General features: G+C 32.3%; 2 protein-coding genes across 2 annotated transcripts; both read left to right on the forward strand.

The window, feature by feature from the left end:
- Nucleotides 1–109: 109 nt before the first annotated feature.
- LOC127708029 (interferon-induced very large GTPase 1-like) lies at nucleotides 110–12,595 on the forward strand. The gene is made up of 7 exons (XM_052212826.1): nucleotides 110–149; nucleotides 1,868–2,448; nucleotides 3,259–3,351; nucleotides 4,611–4,904; nucleotides 5,637–5,849; nucleotides 6,733–6,861; nucleotides 9,162–12,595. Exons 2-7 carry the CDS (start codon nucleotides 1,893–1,895, stop codon nucleotides 12,593–12,595), a joined length of 4,719 nt encoding a protein of 1,572 aa, XP_052068786.1. The 5' UTR covers nucleotides 110–149; nucleotides 1,868–1,892.
- LOC127708030 (interferon-induced very large GTPase 1-like) lies at nucleotides 12,593–18,139 on the forward strand. Its single transcript, XM_052212827.1, has one exon. The coding sequence runs from the start codon at nucleotides 12,630–12,632 to the stop codon at nucleotides 14,973–14,975; it is 2,346 nt and encodes a 781-aa protein (XP_052068787.1). The 5' UTR covers nucleotides 12,593–12,629; the 3' UTR covers nucleotides 14,976–18,139.
- The last annotated feature ends 545 nt before the right edge of the window (nucleotides 18,140–18,684 follow it).

Raw genomic sequence — 18,684 nt, forward strand, 5'->3', positions numbered from 1 at the left:
CGTTTCACATTACTTTAGGTTTTTCATCCTAATATTCTTAGCATCAACGTTTTCCGAAAATCCCAATGTATGTCAATCGATCACACCTAGTAACAATACAGATTTTATACATGATATCAATCGTAGCAGAGCATTGGTAAAAATATTAGGTAAGTACTTGTTAAAGTTATCGTTTTACAGCTGAACATTTTATTCTTTCGTGAATTATGGTTTTATTTGTAAGAATTACCCTGGAGTTATTTTTTAGATAAATATGAATAGTAAAAATAGGACATGTTAATAAATCGGCAAAAAAAAATATCCGTCAGTGTTAACACTATATTAACAAGATAATTTTCTTCGTTGAATTTCGGCTTGGTTTCTAGTAGGTTGTTTGGCTGTTTAGTTGACATATACTCCGCATCACAATTAATATATTCACATTAGAGAATTTATTTTCAAAATGTCTTCATAGTCTAGAATAAAGTGTCAGCTATATTTAATTTTTCCTAACTTTGTTTTTTTTACCTAACTTTTTATCACATTTGCAAATTCAATGAAAGAGATTAAACTATTGTTTTCTGAATAATTATAGAGTCAAACAATAACAAATGACATCAACAAATAACACGGCATTATAAAATCCTCATGCAGTATTTTGTTCACCTTTGAAATAGCTACGGACATTTGAAATTTGTAATTACCCATGTCATACTCCAAATTTGAAAAAGAAATTGCTTTAACGCTGTTAAATTACAATGTATGGTAGATTTATACTACATGAATGGTTATTAACAACCCAGGTTATACTGAACTGTGATTGCTTATTTTATCCATTTGCAATTTTACCCAAAGAAACTAATTGTTTAAACGAATTCAATAAAAAATGATAAATATGGTAAAAAATTATGAACTACCACTACCACTACCACATATTACCTATATGTTATCCTTGATATGTGAATTTATCATGGTCATTACAAAAACATATATTTTTTAGTTGTTCTTATGAACTTGTCCTTTTAATGTCGCGAATTTATAGATGTTATCATTGATAAACTATGCATTATTTCATTCAAATGTTTGCAGTACTTTTTAAGAAACTTTCAATTAAGAAATCAGACAATGGAAATTTTCACATTTCAGTTTAATTAAAGATTATGGAAAAAATAGGAACAGAAATAAAAAAAACAAAATAATATATTATTTAAAAAAAAGACTGGAGAACATGTCCTACACCATTAAACGGACGAGAGGGATACCAACATTGGCCCTATGCACAGAAAATATAGACTTACGTCCAAATGCCTGACACTTTCATTCTGAAATTGTTTTGCTCACTATACTACATTGTTTCGGGTAATATTCCATTCCTCCCTCAACTTCCCCATCAGCTTATGCATACAGCGAGATTTCCCCTTAATTTGAAACTTTTTCCATGTACCAAGGAATACAATAATATTTGGTCATCGTTTATTTTACAGAAAGCTTTTGCAAAGAAATAAATGAATAATTTCAAGTTACGTTATTTGGTTCAATCTTAATATGAATATTCAAAAGGCTTAGTCCTTGCATTCCTATTCGACGTCGTACTTTTTTGGCCTTTTAACTTTTTTTATTCGAGTGTTACTGATAATCACAATATCAATTAAACACAATGTTTTTTTCAAGTTGAAGTTTGAATTAATCTTCAAACTGATCAACTGGTGAATCTGTTGGTAGTCAAGGGTTGTTATTAAGAAACAAGCGCAGTATAATGAAAACATTTTTAGCAATCAGTTCAAGATATTGTCTTGTTTAATTAAAAAGTTATAACTATATTGAACACGACTGCTAACTCATAAATCATAAAACAACCAAAGAAGTATCGTACGGTTTTTTTTTTCAGAAAATTTAAGTTTATCATCAACGAAATGGTAGGTCATTTAAAGTACACAAGATGCAGCATTATAGTAATCAAAGTGTTTTCACAAATGATGCAAGAAATAATAGGGAAATCAGATGTTCATCCAGATCAAATATACCAAATTATAATGAGAGCAAAAAAGTTTAAAGAGAGATTAAAACATTCAGAGATGACAACGATACAAACTCTTCAGACGGACGGATTTTCAAATCTAGATGCAAGTCTGGTATATAAGATCGGAAAATTCTTTAACTTCATTCCACCACCGACACGTCAATGGGGCGCTTCTCCCCTACCGAATGACATAGAAATTGGGGATGATATCGAACGCATCAGAAATGCCAGAAATGAAATGGTTCACAGAAAGGACTGTGAAATGTCTGATGATGAAATGTCGTTTTTTTTCACTGAGTTTATTGCAGTCGGAGAGCGCATTGATGTCTATCTAAATAAAGAAAGTGGTATTGGATTCAAAGACAGTATAAAATTGTATCAAACTTGCCCTCTTGATGAAAAAATGGAAGAAAATGCAAAAGCGCTACAAGGAATCGAATCACTGAATGGTAAGTGCAATAAGTCAGACTTACTTGAAATATTACACGACAGGTGTCTCAAGAAAAGAAGAAACTGCTGACCCTTCGAAAGCAACTGAGTACTAATGTATTTTCCACTGAAAAGGAATATTCTATATTTAAGTTCGAATAAAAGCCGTCTACGTGGTTCAAGGATCCGGCATAATAGAAATATAGGAGTTTGCTATTTGTTTCACGTACATATAAAACATGGGAAAAATATAATCTCAAGTAAAAATAAAGATCCAAATGTGTACTGTTTTGAGACCCCTTCAACATTTCGGCTTGAATTCGTGTCACACATACACAACTATTCATTATAAACAATCGGCGTGTGCTATTAACAATTGTTTTTAAATTGTAAGGACTCAAATGCTTTTTCCCGGAAGTTATTGAAATTCAAACTTCACTAATTAGCCCACAAACGTAAGGTGAAATTCATTCGAACCAAACTTGACTTATTAACTTTCAAATTTTACGAAAATACAAAAGGAGTTTGTAACTAAATTGGTCCAGTGTAAGCATCAATAAACTACGGAAAACGTGTTTAAAAGAAATTTGAACCACTTTTTATTTTGTTAAATTTGTTAACCTATCATCTGTTAGCTAATCTGTTGATTTCGAGATCATTTTGTCTCTTTACGATCAGGCACAAAAAACAAACAATTGTTATTTTTATACATCACAATGTTGAATGTTATGATTATTAGTGCATAAGAAGAGTTATCTAAAAAGAAAAACCTTGAACTGGAGTCTTTTTGTATTATATTTTGTTAATGTTGTTTCTTCTTTTCTCTGCAGAACAGTTTCAAGTCTCAGTTGATGGGAAAGTTATCCGCGTTTTCTATGGAAATTCAATGAAGGAGTTGATTGAAGGATGTCGACAGGAGGATGGTGAACACATTTTTTTTTCTATTTTATCAGTTCAACAAAAAATAGCTTTTCAAAAAATTATCATCGAGAAGATATTCGGTAAATTAACAAAAATGTGCTGTTCATTTTTCTCTATGTAACATAATGGGTATACTTTTTTTTAAAGCCATTGATGTAGTTACACTACATATGCTCCATGCAAGAAAGTACCATGAAACAGGGATACGTTTAATGTAATTTTTATATTATAGAACTCTTTTATCTTATTTATATCCTGAAATATTCAAGATAGCAGAGATTTGCTGACCTTGCGTTCTCTTAGACATTTTTCATACTGTTATTAAACAGGCCGTACAAATTTCCTTGTCAGTGACGTTGGTTTGGCTTTTACGTCATTATAAGTATAACATTAGCAATATTCTTTTTAATTTTACATGGACCATAGAAAAAATTACACAAAATTTGGGTATATTTTTGTAGACAAAAATCAAACATTTGACAAGACATTTCTGTGCGAAAATGGGAAATTGAGTATTATATTCTAGGGTATTTTAATTTCTTTAAATTCTTAGTTTACCATATATTTATCAAGCTGACCAGTCAACACGTTGTTTTTGTCAATTGATATATAGAAAATGCCAATTGCGCGAACACCGTGTGTAAAGTCGATATACACAATCTTGTTGGAAATGTAATCGGGAATTATACAGACCTGATGCACTGTTTAGTTTACAAAACCTTCGACTACTAAATACAACTCAATGGCAATTACAATGTGTTATCTTGACACATAGGCAAATACACTTTTTCACGCGTCAGCCACTCGTAAAATCACGATACTAGCTGAATGTAAGTTATTTTACAACATTCTTCTTTTGTTGGTGTTTTCTCCTAATCAAAATATTGCTTAAGAAAATCTTACAGCAATTACTGCATGTAACGTACACTAACTTCATGTTATTTTATAGAATATCTGTCTGCAACACTTTTTTTTGTAACAATGTGACTTATTTTATTTTTGATTTATTTACAAAGGCTTAACATTTGGGAGGCCTTTTTTAATACATGCTTTAAAAATAAAATTATATTAAGTTACCATTTTCGAAAAGATTTTGGATTTTATTTCTTAGATCATTTATTCTTTACCGGTTTTAAAATTTAACATCAATTACATGATATGCGAGGTCAAATATTGGTCTCAAATCTCAACATATTCACATTACCAAGACCAAAAAGTTGACCCGAAGTGTTATTTCTGTAGCGAATATTTATACTTGCAGCATCATCCAGTTCTGCCGTGATATTTGTTGTGAAAGGTGTTGAGGATTCAGAAAATAAAGCAGAACTTCTGAACTCATTAAGCGATCAGATAAACAGTGGTTCTGTAGCCATTCAATTAAAAGAAGCAAGGAAAGGTAGCATCATACTGTACACAGATATTAAGGATTCTGTTTTACAGAATGGTAGGAGTTTTGCTCATGAATTATCGACATTTATGGAGCTAGTTTTTACCACAGTAGAATTGAAGTTAACAACTGACGAAACATGTAGTGTCATCATCATACCAAATGAAGGTAAACACTTTTAAACAGTTTTTTTTTTAGTTTTTCTTTTATGCACGATATGTCATAATAAATTGAATGATATCAAATGATATCACCATTAATTAGGAGTGGCATATATTAGTAAGTTTTGAACATAAATGTTTTTTTTAATCAATATTCTTTTTGGATATTGAAACGTTTGACGTGCCATAGTAAATATATTTTAGATATTGAAGACAAAAACATACAACAAAGAAAATATTTAAACAGTTATTCCTTGGACTAACATGGTTGATCTTTCAGGATCAAAACTCCTGTGGTCAATATAACAGATATTCTGTGGAACAAAAGTTTGTCTTGAATTGTATTTGGTTGAATCGTGATTTGACATTCTGTTTGATTTGCTCGTGATCTAAATTATAAAATTACTCGTCTGAAGTTTAGCACAATACCGCGGTAACAAACTTTTGTTTTGTACCCTAACTTCTGTTATATCGTGGCAACACAGCTTGCACTGTGACCCACGTCCTATTCTACTAGGTCAACTAGGATATACAGCTTTCGTTAGTTTGGTTCTACCTTTCTTAGTCAGCTCCTTGAACGCCTAATATTTAATAATCACTAAGTCTTTTTTATTATTTCTTACATACACCTGCTTTAATGCGAATATCGATAGTCCTTGATTTCTTTTATATTTCAGTACACTTTATTGAATTTCTATTGAAAAGCATTTTTACGAAACAAGAAGTGTTTCTTTTCTAGACGATGAACAGACTTCGGCAGATGTGGAATTTTGTGACAATATTGAGAACACAGATCTTGTATTGGAACTAAATGTATCGAAAGAAGTTTTTAGTACAGATGAGTCATTTCAGCAGCATGTTGATTGTTTCATTCAAAAGGTTTCACAAATGACGAATGAAAAGGAAGCTCTGATAAGATCAGATAGGATAGCAGAAATGTATCCGGTTCATGGTAATTTTTTTAGTACCCATTTGAAATTTGTATTGAAAGTGCCAAAATATCACGCAATCGCCTAACTTTTTAATTGAATAAATTTGGCGTTCTCAAAAATCAACATATAGTCTTCAACAATAGACAAATATCAATACAATATGCTTTAATCATTCGAAATGGAGTATCTGTCAACGACACCATATTAACCCCTTACATGCATAAAACATCCAGAAATCACTTAAGTCAGCAAATTACAAGGTTACTGATGGGAACATGAATATGTGGTGAGGTTAGCACTCGAAAACCGAACAACACTGATAATTAACACATGCGCTACACGCATTCGTGAATTAATGTGTTGGTCACTCGTTGAATATTGTTCTACATACTAATTCTTGGACAAGTTATTCTATAAATATGTTCCTCTTTAACAATTATTGGTAATAACACATAAAATTGAACTAAAATTCCAATATTAATAAGATAGAATAATATCTTGCATCAACTACCAACACCCGATTTATGCATAAAATATGTGTACCAATAAATACAAACAACAACGACAAAAAGATGTGGCAGATGGCACGAGTTGGTGGAGGCACAAATATTATTGGGCTAAAGCAGATGCTTAATAGAACCTATGTTGTAAAAGTAGAACACGCAAAAGGCAACCTGCATAGTCCATCTACCAACTGCTTAAAATTGATTAGGGAATGGGTCGTAATAGGCACTTTAAATTTAAGTGAGCGATTCAGGCTTCTTGTATCATGTGATATGATTATAATCACTATTGAACTAATTATTTAAAACTAAATAATTCATTTATGTATTTCATTAATGTCATTCCCCCATTACATATATTTTGATAAATCTAGCATTAATTCGTTTAATGACATAATAGGTCGAGACTTGAAAGAAGATGTACCTGATAATGAAAATTCGTCTGATCAAGACAACGACGACGAAAAGCGAAACCAAGAAAGTGGTGAAAACAAATCTCAGTATCAGATCCCTGAAGAACATATAACAGGTGAGCTTTATGATATTTTGTTTCAGTCGTTTATGTAAAGAAGGCCCTATATAGTTAACTGATGTTTAAATATCCAGCAGTAATTCATTACTGTCGAAAGTGAATCAATTTCAAAAGCATGTTTGAATTACACACTATATATTATCATCACATGCAGTCACGTATCCACTTTTCACAGAGAGTGGTGTTTTGATTTGAAACATGATGGCAACATTTATTTTCTAATGGTTTATGGTGAACTTTTTCTTCCGAAATTTTGTATTAAATACAGAAATATTTGATTCGATTGTTTACCGACAGGAAAACAAATGATGTATTAAAATAAAGCAGTATTCGCGTTCATGTACGTCTTTATACAAATTATTTTATGAAGACAGTTTTAACATTTGAATAGTTTACAAATTTCAAAAGCATTGATTCCGTTCCCTTTAAGTTATTCGTATTTCTCCTGCCTGCAATTGTTAATAAATGTTGTGACAGAGACTAAATGGGTCAAAACCTCACCATAACATGGACCAAATTTTCATCAAACTTGGATTGGATTTTGTACTTTGTTCCTGTTAACAAGAGTCAATGATAAATTGACAACGCATCGTTGCAGAACTTTGAAGATTCGGGTAACGATGTCACAAACATATTTACATGACATCCTCGTTACCAAAAAAGTCCAAAATATAGCAACATTCGACAAACGAACGGACTGTCGGAAAAGTTGAATGCAATAAAGCCCTGATTTCAAGAGTGTGGGTGAAAAAGAAATAACACAACTAGTATTGTAGTTTAAACCTTAAATACGGAAGGGGAACACAAGGTCTTAAGACGAGGATACGTAGAAAATCCTTTCAAAGTCAAAATCCTAAAGTTAATTTATCTTACAATGAAATATTTTAATTCTACCTGTCTTTTGCTTTCCTAGATATTTTTGTTTGTATTTTTTTTATAAACATCAAGCCCGTATAAATGTTAAAAAAAATATTGATTGAGAGAAAAGTCCTACTTATGTTTTGTAGTTCAGTATTCTGAAGATACACATAATCTTGATTGAATTGTTTTTTAATAAAGATTATAAGTAACAAACCAAATTTACATGTAAAGGTCAAATGAAATGACAATCCACAGAACCATACACATAAACAAATTAAGTCAAAAGCAGCAAGATATATAAAATTGCAATCAAAGAAAAACGTTACCGAAAAGGCAACAGTATAAATAATTTAAATTGTTAGTATTTTTAACTTCCAAAAAACTAATATGCTGTGCTTTGAAAGGATAAGCCCACACTGATTTGAATCCAACACATTGCAAAGTGATCAACTTTTGTAATAGCACAAGAACAATTTCGGAGCATATTTCTTCAATCACTTGTGGAAAAAGTATAACAAAAATACCGAACTCTAAGGTAAATCCAAAAAGGTGAAGTCCATAACAACTGACAAAAATAAACGTTATCAACCAACGGAACGAAAGGAAAACAACTGTGTTATTCTTGACTTGGTACAGGCATTTTCCGAAAAAAATGGTGGGTTACACCTGGTTTTATATTTTATATGTGAGTGTAAATTGAGTGCAAATGATTGTACTCTGACGTACGTTTAATTCTTATGATCTTAATATTCGGATCGTACTTGTATCCAGCATCTGTGTTTCCACATTTATCTTGTCATTTATACAGATCAAAACTAAACGAGTCTGACGAACAATCTACATTTAAAGTGTTATCCACAATTGAATACCTTTCAGTCGAAAATGTTTACAATCTTCCATACTCCGTCTACGATAATGTTTGCGTTTTCCAGTATCTGCGTCCGTCGTGTTACTGTTTTGAACTATTTTGATATGTTATATCAAGTTATTAGGCATCACGCAATATCGGATTTGGTAATTGACTCTTATCTAACATTAAGACATCAACAAATTCATAAACCATCGGTCATGTAAATGTTTTAACCCTGAAACTTAACCGAATGTGAAATTTTGAAATTGAAACATTTTAATCATGACGAATGACAGACAATATAGAAATAAGAAGATGTGGTATAATTGCCAATGAGACTACTCTCCACCAGAGACCAAATGACAAGACTGTTACCGGTATAAACATCAATACATGAAAAAAATAAAAAAACACAAAAAAACAAAAATAAAAACTAAGGCAAAATCAACACGAACCCCTTTCAAAAAGTGTGATCTCAGGGTAAGCAGATCATTTAAGGTTCATCAAACATGTAAATGTTTTCTCGATTCAGAATAATTAATACAACAGCCGGGCCTAGTCTGTAGATCTTTTTAATTAATTTCAGGTAGGTCTAGTTATCAAGACAATAATGAAATTAATGCTGACAAGTCAAATTTGAAAACACAACACGAAAGTACAGATAACAAAAGTTCCTACGAGTCGACTGAGACAGAGCGTATAACAGTTAAACAGGAAGACCCTTCTCAGCCTAATCAAGTTTCAAACAGAGGGTTGACTCTGAAGTCTGATACAAAGGTATGTAATGACGCTTGCAACTTTGTAGAAATGGTTCAAGCTCCGAGTTCAGAGATAGACCTACCTGACATAGTTGACGAGATTAATGAAGACATCTTGAAAAAAAAGAAAAGAAAAGAAATCACAGATGAAGATGGCAATGACAGACCAGAAATAACTTACAATTCAGATAAGGTTGAAAAGCAGATAGTTAAGTTATGTTTATCAAACGTAGAAAACGAGATTACAGGCAAAGGTATAGCAAATAAAAATAGTGTATTAGAAGGGTTTATAAAAAATCTTGGGTTAGAAAACTATTTTCCTGATAAGATCAATTTAATTGACGTTATGGTTGTACAAAATCCTGTTAAGACTGTTAGTTACACTGATGTACCATGGATAATTTTAAGAAGTCTTGTTATGGGTAATTTCAATTCTCGAGATAAAATGGTTCAGGAATTGCTAGAAAAATCAGAAGAAACAAAACCAACAACAAAACCGACGGTTTCTGGAGAATATGATAATATTTTTGAAAGTTTGCTTGATGAAGATGAAAATACTATGTCCTTAAATCCTATGGATCTTTTGGTTATTCTGTTTTATTGTAGTTCTCCTATCTTTAAACAGATTCTTGCACAGAAGCTATTTTTATGCAAATTAGCAGTTCCAATTTGCTTTCCATCATTAACTCCTGATAAAATTTCATTTTCAACATGGATGTTGCAGACCATTATCATAGATTGCAAAACAGAAACAAAAGGTTCACAGCAATCAGATATTACAAATTGCCCTTGCCATACAGTTGGTTTTCTGCGTTTAGGTAAAATTTCTGTGTCTAAATCCAAAGTGATTAATGATGTTCTGACGGATCAATACCACAATACATTTTTCAACAAAGACTGCCCTTTGGGGACATCTGCAAGAAGCATAAGTGACGGCACGATCGAAGGTGCATGGATCCTACCATCAGATCAATCGGAATTTTCAAGTGATGTAGTCATGTGTTTGAATTTGCGGGGTGATGGACTGACAAACGAAAGTCAAACTAAACGTTTAAAATTGGTTTCGTCAATAGTGGTTGTTATGATAGATGTAACATTGTTACAAGAAGAAACGCAAAGAAATGTTTTATTAGATTTGCACAAATCAGTTAAAGGTGTTGTCATAGCTATTGATGCAAATTCAGTTGACAAGAACCTTCTTAGAAATATCTACAAGGAGTATTCAAGTCGCATCGAGCATTTTATGAAACAGACGGAATTTTGCATATTGTCGAGAGAGGGTAAAGCAACAAGTGTTTCTGATATCAAAAAGTCAATTCGACGGTCTATAACAAAATTGACAACAAATGTAGAACCTACTACTTTATCACATCGGCTTGATAATAAAGGATACACACATTCTGAAGTTGACAGTAAATTTAAAGAATGTAGGGAGAAAGCAGAATACATTCTTCGCTATATGGACACTAGGCATTCCAATATCAAAGACGTTGTCCCTCTTCAAGGTGAAACTTGGAGGACTTGGACAAAATACTGTAAAACCTTGAATAAGTCTAGGCAGTATACATCGATTCAAGAAGCAGACACAATTAAGCAAAAAATGAGAGAAGTAAGAAATAAACAAATGCATATTTGCAAAAATTTAGGTCCATTTATGAAATCATTCATTGATATAACTGTTAAATATTTGGATCAAGATCTTCTTTTTAGTTTTTTTATTTGGTGGCTAAAATTACTATTGGATGATAGATCAAGATTTGTTCTTCCAAAATATCTAGCAGAATACCAGCAGGATTGGCAGGCACTACGATCAGTCAAAAATCAAAAACAACAAGACGTTATGGAAAATTTAAGAAAGAAACTCAACAAAAGTGAATTTGAACTAGCTGAGGCTTCTTTTGGATTAGAACATTTGGTTCGAGAAATTGGACAAATGTATGAAACAATGAATGAGCGTAAATTGGAATCTCCGTGTAATTTGCATCTTGAGACCAATCTTGCGAAAATTGGTGCAAAAATGCTTTTAAGCGGTCAACCATTTGAATTAATGGATGGAGATGCGGCTAATGTACCTGTAATATGGGTCAAAGCAGTACTAACTGAGTTAAAAGATATGATTGGAGACAAGAATTTATTGGCATTATCTGTCCTTGGTGTTCAAAGTTCTGGGAAGTCAACATTACTAAATACCATGTTCGGTTTGCAGTTCGTTGTAAGCGCAGGTCGATGCACACGTGGTGTCTTTATGCAGCTTGTCAAAGTAGAAAAGGATAGTGTTCCGGTCGACTTCATTGTCGTTATTGATACTGAAGGATTAAGAGCTCCAGAACTAGCTGATCAAAAATACAGTCACGACAATGAATTAGCAACCTTTGTTATTGGTTTAGGGGACATCACCATAATCAATATCAAGGGTGAAAATACTGCAGAAGTCAAAGATGTTCTCCAAATAGCTGTTCATGCCTTCTTGAGACTTAAGCTTGCAAACAGCAGATTAAATCTGAAACAAAGTTGTATTTTTGTTCATCAAAACGTACCTGCTTCTGATGCTAATGATAAAATGATGCAAGGAAGGCAAAAATTTCTGGAAACACTGGATAAAATGACACAGGAAGCTGCTGATCAAGAAAATATAGGTGATATTCACTCTTTCAGTCAAGTTATAGATTTTGACTGTAATAAAGACGTTTGGTACCTGTCAGACTTATGGAATGGTGATCCTCCAATGGCACCCATAAACCCAGGGTACTGCAGACGGGTCGAGGAAGTCGGATGTACCATATTATACGAAATAGCTTCAGTCCGAGAAACATATCTTACAATTACTGATACCATTGCACGGATTGAAGATTTGTGGAAAGGAATATTCAAAGACGATTTCGTATTTAGTTTCAGAAATAGCTTAGAGCTGAAGGCATATAACAATATGGAACAGAAATATCAAGAATTGTCCTGGAAATTGGAAAAATTTGTTTCAGAGTTTGTTCTTTCAGAAGCAAAAGGCCAACTTATGTATTGTTCGAATGATGAAGATTTGGCAAATTCCATACCAAGGATTTTAAAACTATGTTCGAATAACGTTTGCAAGCAGGTTGGTGTTTTGAACCATGAACTGGATATTTTTGTTGACTCAAGTTCCCTGAAGGATATAATGATTCAGTGGAAACAAAGCAAACAGAACAGACTGAGGATGATGTCCGAAGTTTTAATTGACAGATCAAAATTAGGTATTTTGAAAAACAAAGGACGAGATTTGGATTGAAAAACTAAGAAAGAACGTACAAAAAAGTCATGAAATGGAAATAAATCAACGTGCACAGCAATTAGCAACTGAAATGAGAGGAGCAAAACCTACTGGGGATATTTTGAAAGGCAAATTTGATCTCATGTGGGAAACCTGGATGACAGAGTTTAATACAGAAACATCGGAAGATAGTGTATCAATCAAACAGCATATTGAATCTCTTATTTGGGACAAGTTTAGCGCAGATGCTGCATTTTTGGAGTGCCAAGTAGATGATTCTGAACCCAATACAAGCATGATGCAAATAGATGAATACACACCAATAAAAGACGATATACATTCTAGTCTCAAAAGAATATATGGACCAGAAATAGCTAGCAATATAGTACAAATGTCGGATGATGAATTCCAGATTTTTCAGGATTTGATTCGACTTGAAGGAAGTATTGGCATAATCGATATAGCTGATTGTCATATACAAATTAAGCGATCCTTGTTTGGCTTTGGAAAGGACAAAGAGGATAGGGATACTTGCAAGAAGCAAACTGTTTACTCTACTAATACGCTTTTGCAGAAAATTGATATGTTCTTGGACAGAGAGATTGCTTTGAATTTTAATGTCAAGTATGCAGAACACATTTTTGAAACAATACAGCGTCATATTGAAAGTCAAAATAAAATTCTATTGAGCAAGTTCCATTTTGCTTTGACACCTAACTATGGAATTATGGTCACTACACATATAATAAGGTATGCTATGATATGGTTCACAAATCTAAACGTAAACTATAGAAGGAGACATATTACCCAATCTGCACAAAACACTGCCCTTGGTAATCGACAGAAATCTGGAAACGTTGTATCAGGTTCATATAGAAAAACGAAACCCAATAAAAAACTTGTGAAACTTGAAGGAAGCATTAATACATCAGACATTCTGGCAAATCATATAAGTATGATTAAATCATACGAGAAGAAAAACTGGAATACATTTACGGATATTAGAAACGATGCAGTTGCGGTTACTGATAAAATGTTGAAGAAAATAGACACAAGACTGACTGAATACAACGCACAGGATGTGCGATTTGACATTTCGTTTGCTACAGAAATACTGTTATTGATTTCACAAGAAATAGATAAACATAATAAACACCTGGAAAACACTTACAAATTTAATCTGTTACCACCTTACAGAGTAATGGTCGTCACCCATGTTCAACCCTTCATTACAGATTTTCTCGTTTATTTGAATGATAAATATAACAAGAAACATAGTCCCAAAGGTCAAATGGAGGAATACAAAGGAACTGTTTGGACATTGTTTCAGAATGTTGTGGATAGCAAGACAGAAAATGTAATTGCATCAAATTTCTTTAGAAAAGCTATCTGCAAGGCCGTAACTGATCATTTGGATGGACTTCTTCCAATTATTGTACAGGAGCACATAATGATGTCATTTGCACATGAAAAGTATTCGTTAATGAAAACAATCATGATCGATTTAGCTGAAAAAGAAGACTTTTATCATTTCGCTGTATTCATAAATGACCCTAGTGAATATACAAGACTATGGATGAATCAGTATATAATTAATGAAATATTTGATCAAGGAGACGAAAACTGTACCACTTACGGACGTTTAGCGCAATCGCAAATAAAAAAGATACTGAAACAGTTATCAAAGTGCTTTTCAGAAGCATCACGTATTTGTCGCAATTCTGAAATGAACGATATATCAAGCTGGATACAATCATTCATTGAACATAGCAGAGAATTAAACACAATTCCATTTTCAAACGAAGATTTTGTTCATGTGCAAAATAGACACGTGGATGACTTAGATAATTATACCGAAATCATTATCGTTGACTTGGAGGATATTGAAAATGACATCGTTCAGCCTTATCGTAATACTGACCAATATACTGTTCAATGGAAGGAAAATCCAATATCAGGAATAATGGAAAAGCTGTGGGGTTGTACGGCAAAATGTATGTTTTGTGCAGAACCTTGCAGGCACACAGGTAAAACCCATATGGAGGAAGATATCCCACATCAATGCATACAGCACAGACCCCAAGGAATTGGCGGTTTTCACTGGGAAGATACTAAATATCTTGTGACAGAGTTTTGCAATTTTTGGGTGCAAACACAGCAGCGCTATAGATGGGGAGAGACAGAAAAGAAAGAATACAGATATTATAGGGAATATAAGAAACATTTTCCAGATTGGGATATCGTACCCTCGTCTGACACGTCAAAATATTGGATGTGGGTAATGAGCAAATATCCAAATGAACTAAAAGAAAGATATAGTGTTGAAGAACCAAATTTGCCAGCAACATGGAAGCTTATTACAAAACAGGAAGCAATAGACAGTCTTTCATTTGTTTGAGACTCGAGCTCTTTGCTGAACACGTATTTCAAATCAATGATCAAAATTTAATATCATGACTTGTCTTGAGAAATCCGTTTTTAAACTGGGGACCTTTAAAACTTACAACTATGACTTAACAATATAGAATAGTTCATAAAAGGAACTGCCAAAAATATTAGACAGTACAACAGACCATACAAACCACCAACACTTGACTCCTCCATGAAAACAGATATAGAAAAAAGATAACCAAAGTCGAACAATGCATGGTCAAGATCGACTGACTTATGCAAAGCAGGAGTACGCTAACCGTGTTAAGGCACCCGGTCTTTGTCCTTTGGGGTTCATGTTATTACCTCAGTTTTTATTTGTTACCGTGGTTTGTCTTCTTAATCGATTTATGATATTCGAACATTGGTAAACTATTGCTGCCTATATTTGGTACTAGTTTTACTTACACACAATCCACTCTTTGCCATAAAATTTAAATTAAATGATAAAACAATTTTCAATGATAATGTTAATGCATAACTTAAAATATGAACTAGACTACACTTTATCTAGAAAATACTGTATTCAAGTTAAACTGAAAAGATGCATTAAACATGGTTGCGATATTTTGAATTAGTCGATGAGCAGAACGTGTGAAAAAGGATAATGCTAGCTCCTTTTTATTCTTCCCGGGAAGCTCTGCATGTTTAACGAATAAAAAAAAAATCATTCATCTAGAAGATAAGCATGGTTGGTTATCATAGAATTATCTCTCAAAATGAATTCAAAATGAATGCATGAATGAATGAATGAATGAATGCAAATAGAAAGTCGTGGATATTGTTTTCGGATGTTAAATACTAGAATAAGACTTTGAACTTTTTTGTACATACTATGAACGAAATAAATCTACATTTATATCGTTTTTCAGTAAGGTGTGGTGAGAAAGTTATATCTATGTATGTACCAATTTCAAAAGGTATCAACTGTCATTGATTATTTTGAAAGTTATAAAATCCTTATCAAAGTGTTATAATTTTTGCGATATCTTAGACAAGTGTTCATTTTTACTGACCCATGACTATAGGGGTAATTAAGTAAAAAAGTCTATCTTTGACTTTATTGCAAACTTTTTTCTTAAATTAAATGTATAATTGGTTTACTTTTTGATATCATAAGCTTTCATATATCATACATTAAAGTACAAAATAAGCCGCATATCATTTTTGGGCCTTTCACATGACCTTGTTTAAAAACAGTGTTCTCAATAAATTCATAAACTGACCCTATTACAATTTAAACCTGTAGTAAAACCTTTTTTTTATTCAGCATTAATTTGTTTTATTTTCTTTACCTTAGTTTTTTATCCATCTTATGAAAAAAACAAACATTATCTAACCAATCAGTGGAACACAGGTATTTAGTGTTACCCAGAACGTTCTCCCCAAAATAGTCAGTCCTTGATGTCGTGTATTTTTTTTACTGAATTTTCCCCTATAGATAAAATCTTTTAAATAATATTGGCAATTGTTGCTAGTTTTAAAAATCATCATCTTGTGTACTTTATCAGATTTTTGAATGATACACAAACAATGTTGTTTATTCACGTAAAAAGATTAGCTTCACTATTTGACATGCATTATGCTGACTCAAAACAAAAATATATGACTAAATTTGAGAAATATGATGTGTATAAGTTGCAACTTTGTACATATCCACTCTTCGTATTGCCTAATATGAAATCTTATCGCACCTCGGGTAAATCAGTGACGTTGTGATGTCCTGTGATTGGTTTGACGCCGTTATGTGGTGACCCCCTATGAATCTGTAAACTTCATATGGGTGTCATGACGCCACGTCTAATAATAATGGTGACGTCATCTATTATTGTTACTGTAGTTTTATACATAACTTGGCAGGAAACGTCCCGTGTACGATAAATTCGTTATACGGTTCACAACGGTTATACGGTTCTACGGATCTATAGAAGGTTAGTAAAATCCATAGGGAATTCGGCCTCCGTAGGGGGACAGTAGCAAACCATATGGTAACTTATAATGTGATGAGCCCAATCAAATGGAAATATGATTTCCAATCATATTTGTGAAACTAACCTCATGGTCTTAATATGCCAATTAACTCGTGATTGCTTGAAGAAATAGTGTAAATCTCAAATCCTTTTGTAACAATTTTTTTTCTATTTTACTTCTTATTTTGTATTTATACATGTAGAGTTCCTAATGTTAACATTACACTATTACACCACACACAATTGGCTCTGAAATGTAAACGATTTTCACTTTTCGAAATCATCCATTTCATGCATGAGGGTCACGTCTGATTGTGGTTAACAGAATAGATAATAATGGGAAAAGTGAAGAATAATGGGCAAAATATAATAAGTATAGAGAAAAATAGGGCAAAAAAAATAAAAAAAATAGAGAATAATGAGGTGCTGAAATATAAAGAATAGAGAATAACAGGCAAAATTTATAATGAATAAAGAATAACAGGCAAAATTTATAAAGAAAAATTACCTCAAAATTTAAAGAAAACAGAAATGAATAACCCCCAATCCTGACCCTCATGCATCAGCTCTATTAAACTCTTACAGTATGACTGGCATTGTTTTCTTGTCAATTAGTTATGTGGGTTTTTTTAGCATAATGAAAATGCAACAATTTTCTGCGTTTTGTAAAAAACAATCGATTAGTGAATTATTGTCCATCGGTCAGTTCTGGTATTAAATTCATGCTTTGTTCGATCATAAAATTTTCAAAGGTAAATATTTGAATAAAGCATCAAGGGTCAAATTATTGTGTAAGGATATATACTTTCAGTTGAAGGTCACATTTGTCAGTATAGTCCTTCTGAATACTGTGATCCTTTTTTTAACAACATTAACAAACTTAGATTTAACTATGATACTGTTTGACTCTTGGTGAATTATATATGTGTTTTATATCACCTTTAATTTCTTAGAAGTGTATTTTGTGACACAGTTTGTGAAACATATATGGCGCAATAAGCAATATTTTATTTACCGAGTTTAGAACGGTATTGTTGTGATTTTTATTGTAAACTGGTGAAATACATGTACCTTTTTTTTTAGATACTTTGTGGTTTTTTGTAGATGTGATGTAATGTCGTATTATATGATTATAGATTTAAAATAAAATATATTGAGAATTCTTGTTTGTATGATGATTTGCATTCAAGAACTTCTGGTCCAAGACCTTGCGGTGAACTTCATGTGTTTGTTCAATTCTATAATTTGGACGTTGTCCATTTACATCTATACACCAAGTCTTCATATACAAGAGCAAAAATAATATATGAAAATTATTATGATAATAAATATTTTCCGTTTGATTTCAAAAAGTGGAATTTTGGTTGAATTTTACTGGTTTTCAGTACGAAATCTTCATTGGATACGCATAATGGAGAGAAAACAATTGGACTCATACAATTCAAACGATTCATTGTTTATTCTTCAAATGACCCCAAGCCCTTACATAAAAGTTGTACATTAAGATCGTTGAAAAACTTGATATTTTTAACAAAATATATATAACATTTATCAATCTAAAAAGTATGATTCTTTCTTGACTATTTAATAACAAAAACGACCACCATACGAAGATCTACAAACAGTTCAACATAAGCTAAGGAGGTTGCTGCTCTTGAATGACGTTTGTACCAATTTATGCGTTTTTCTAAAATTAAATTGAGAACT

The sequence above is a fragment of the Mytilus californianus genome, unplaced genomic scaffold, assembly GCF_021869535.1.
Source record: "Mytilus californianus isolate M0D057914Y unplaced genomic scaffold, xbMytCali1.0.p SCAF_7, whole genome shotgun sequence".
NCBI classification, from domain to species: Eukaryota; Metazoa; Mollusca; class Bivalvia; order Mytilida; family Mytilidae; genus Mytilus; species Mytilus californianus.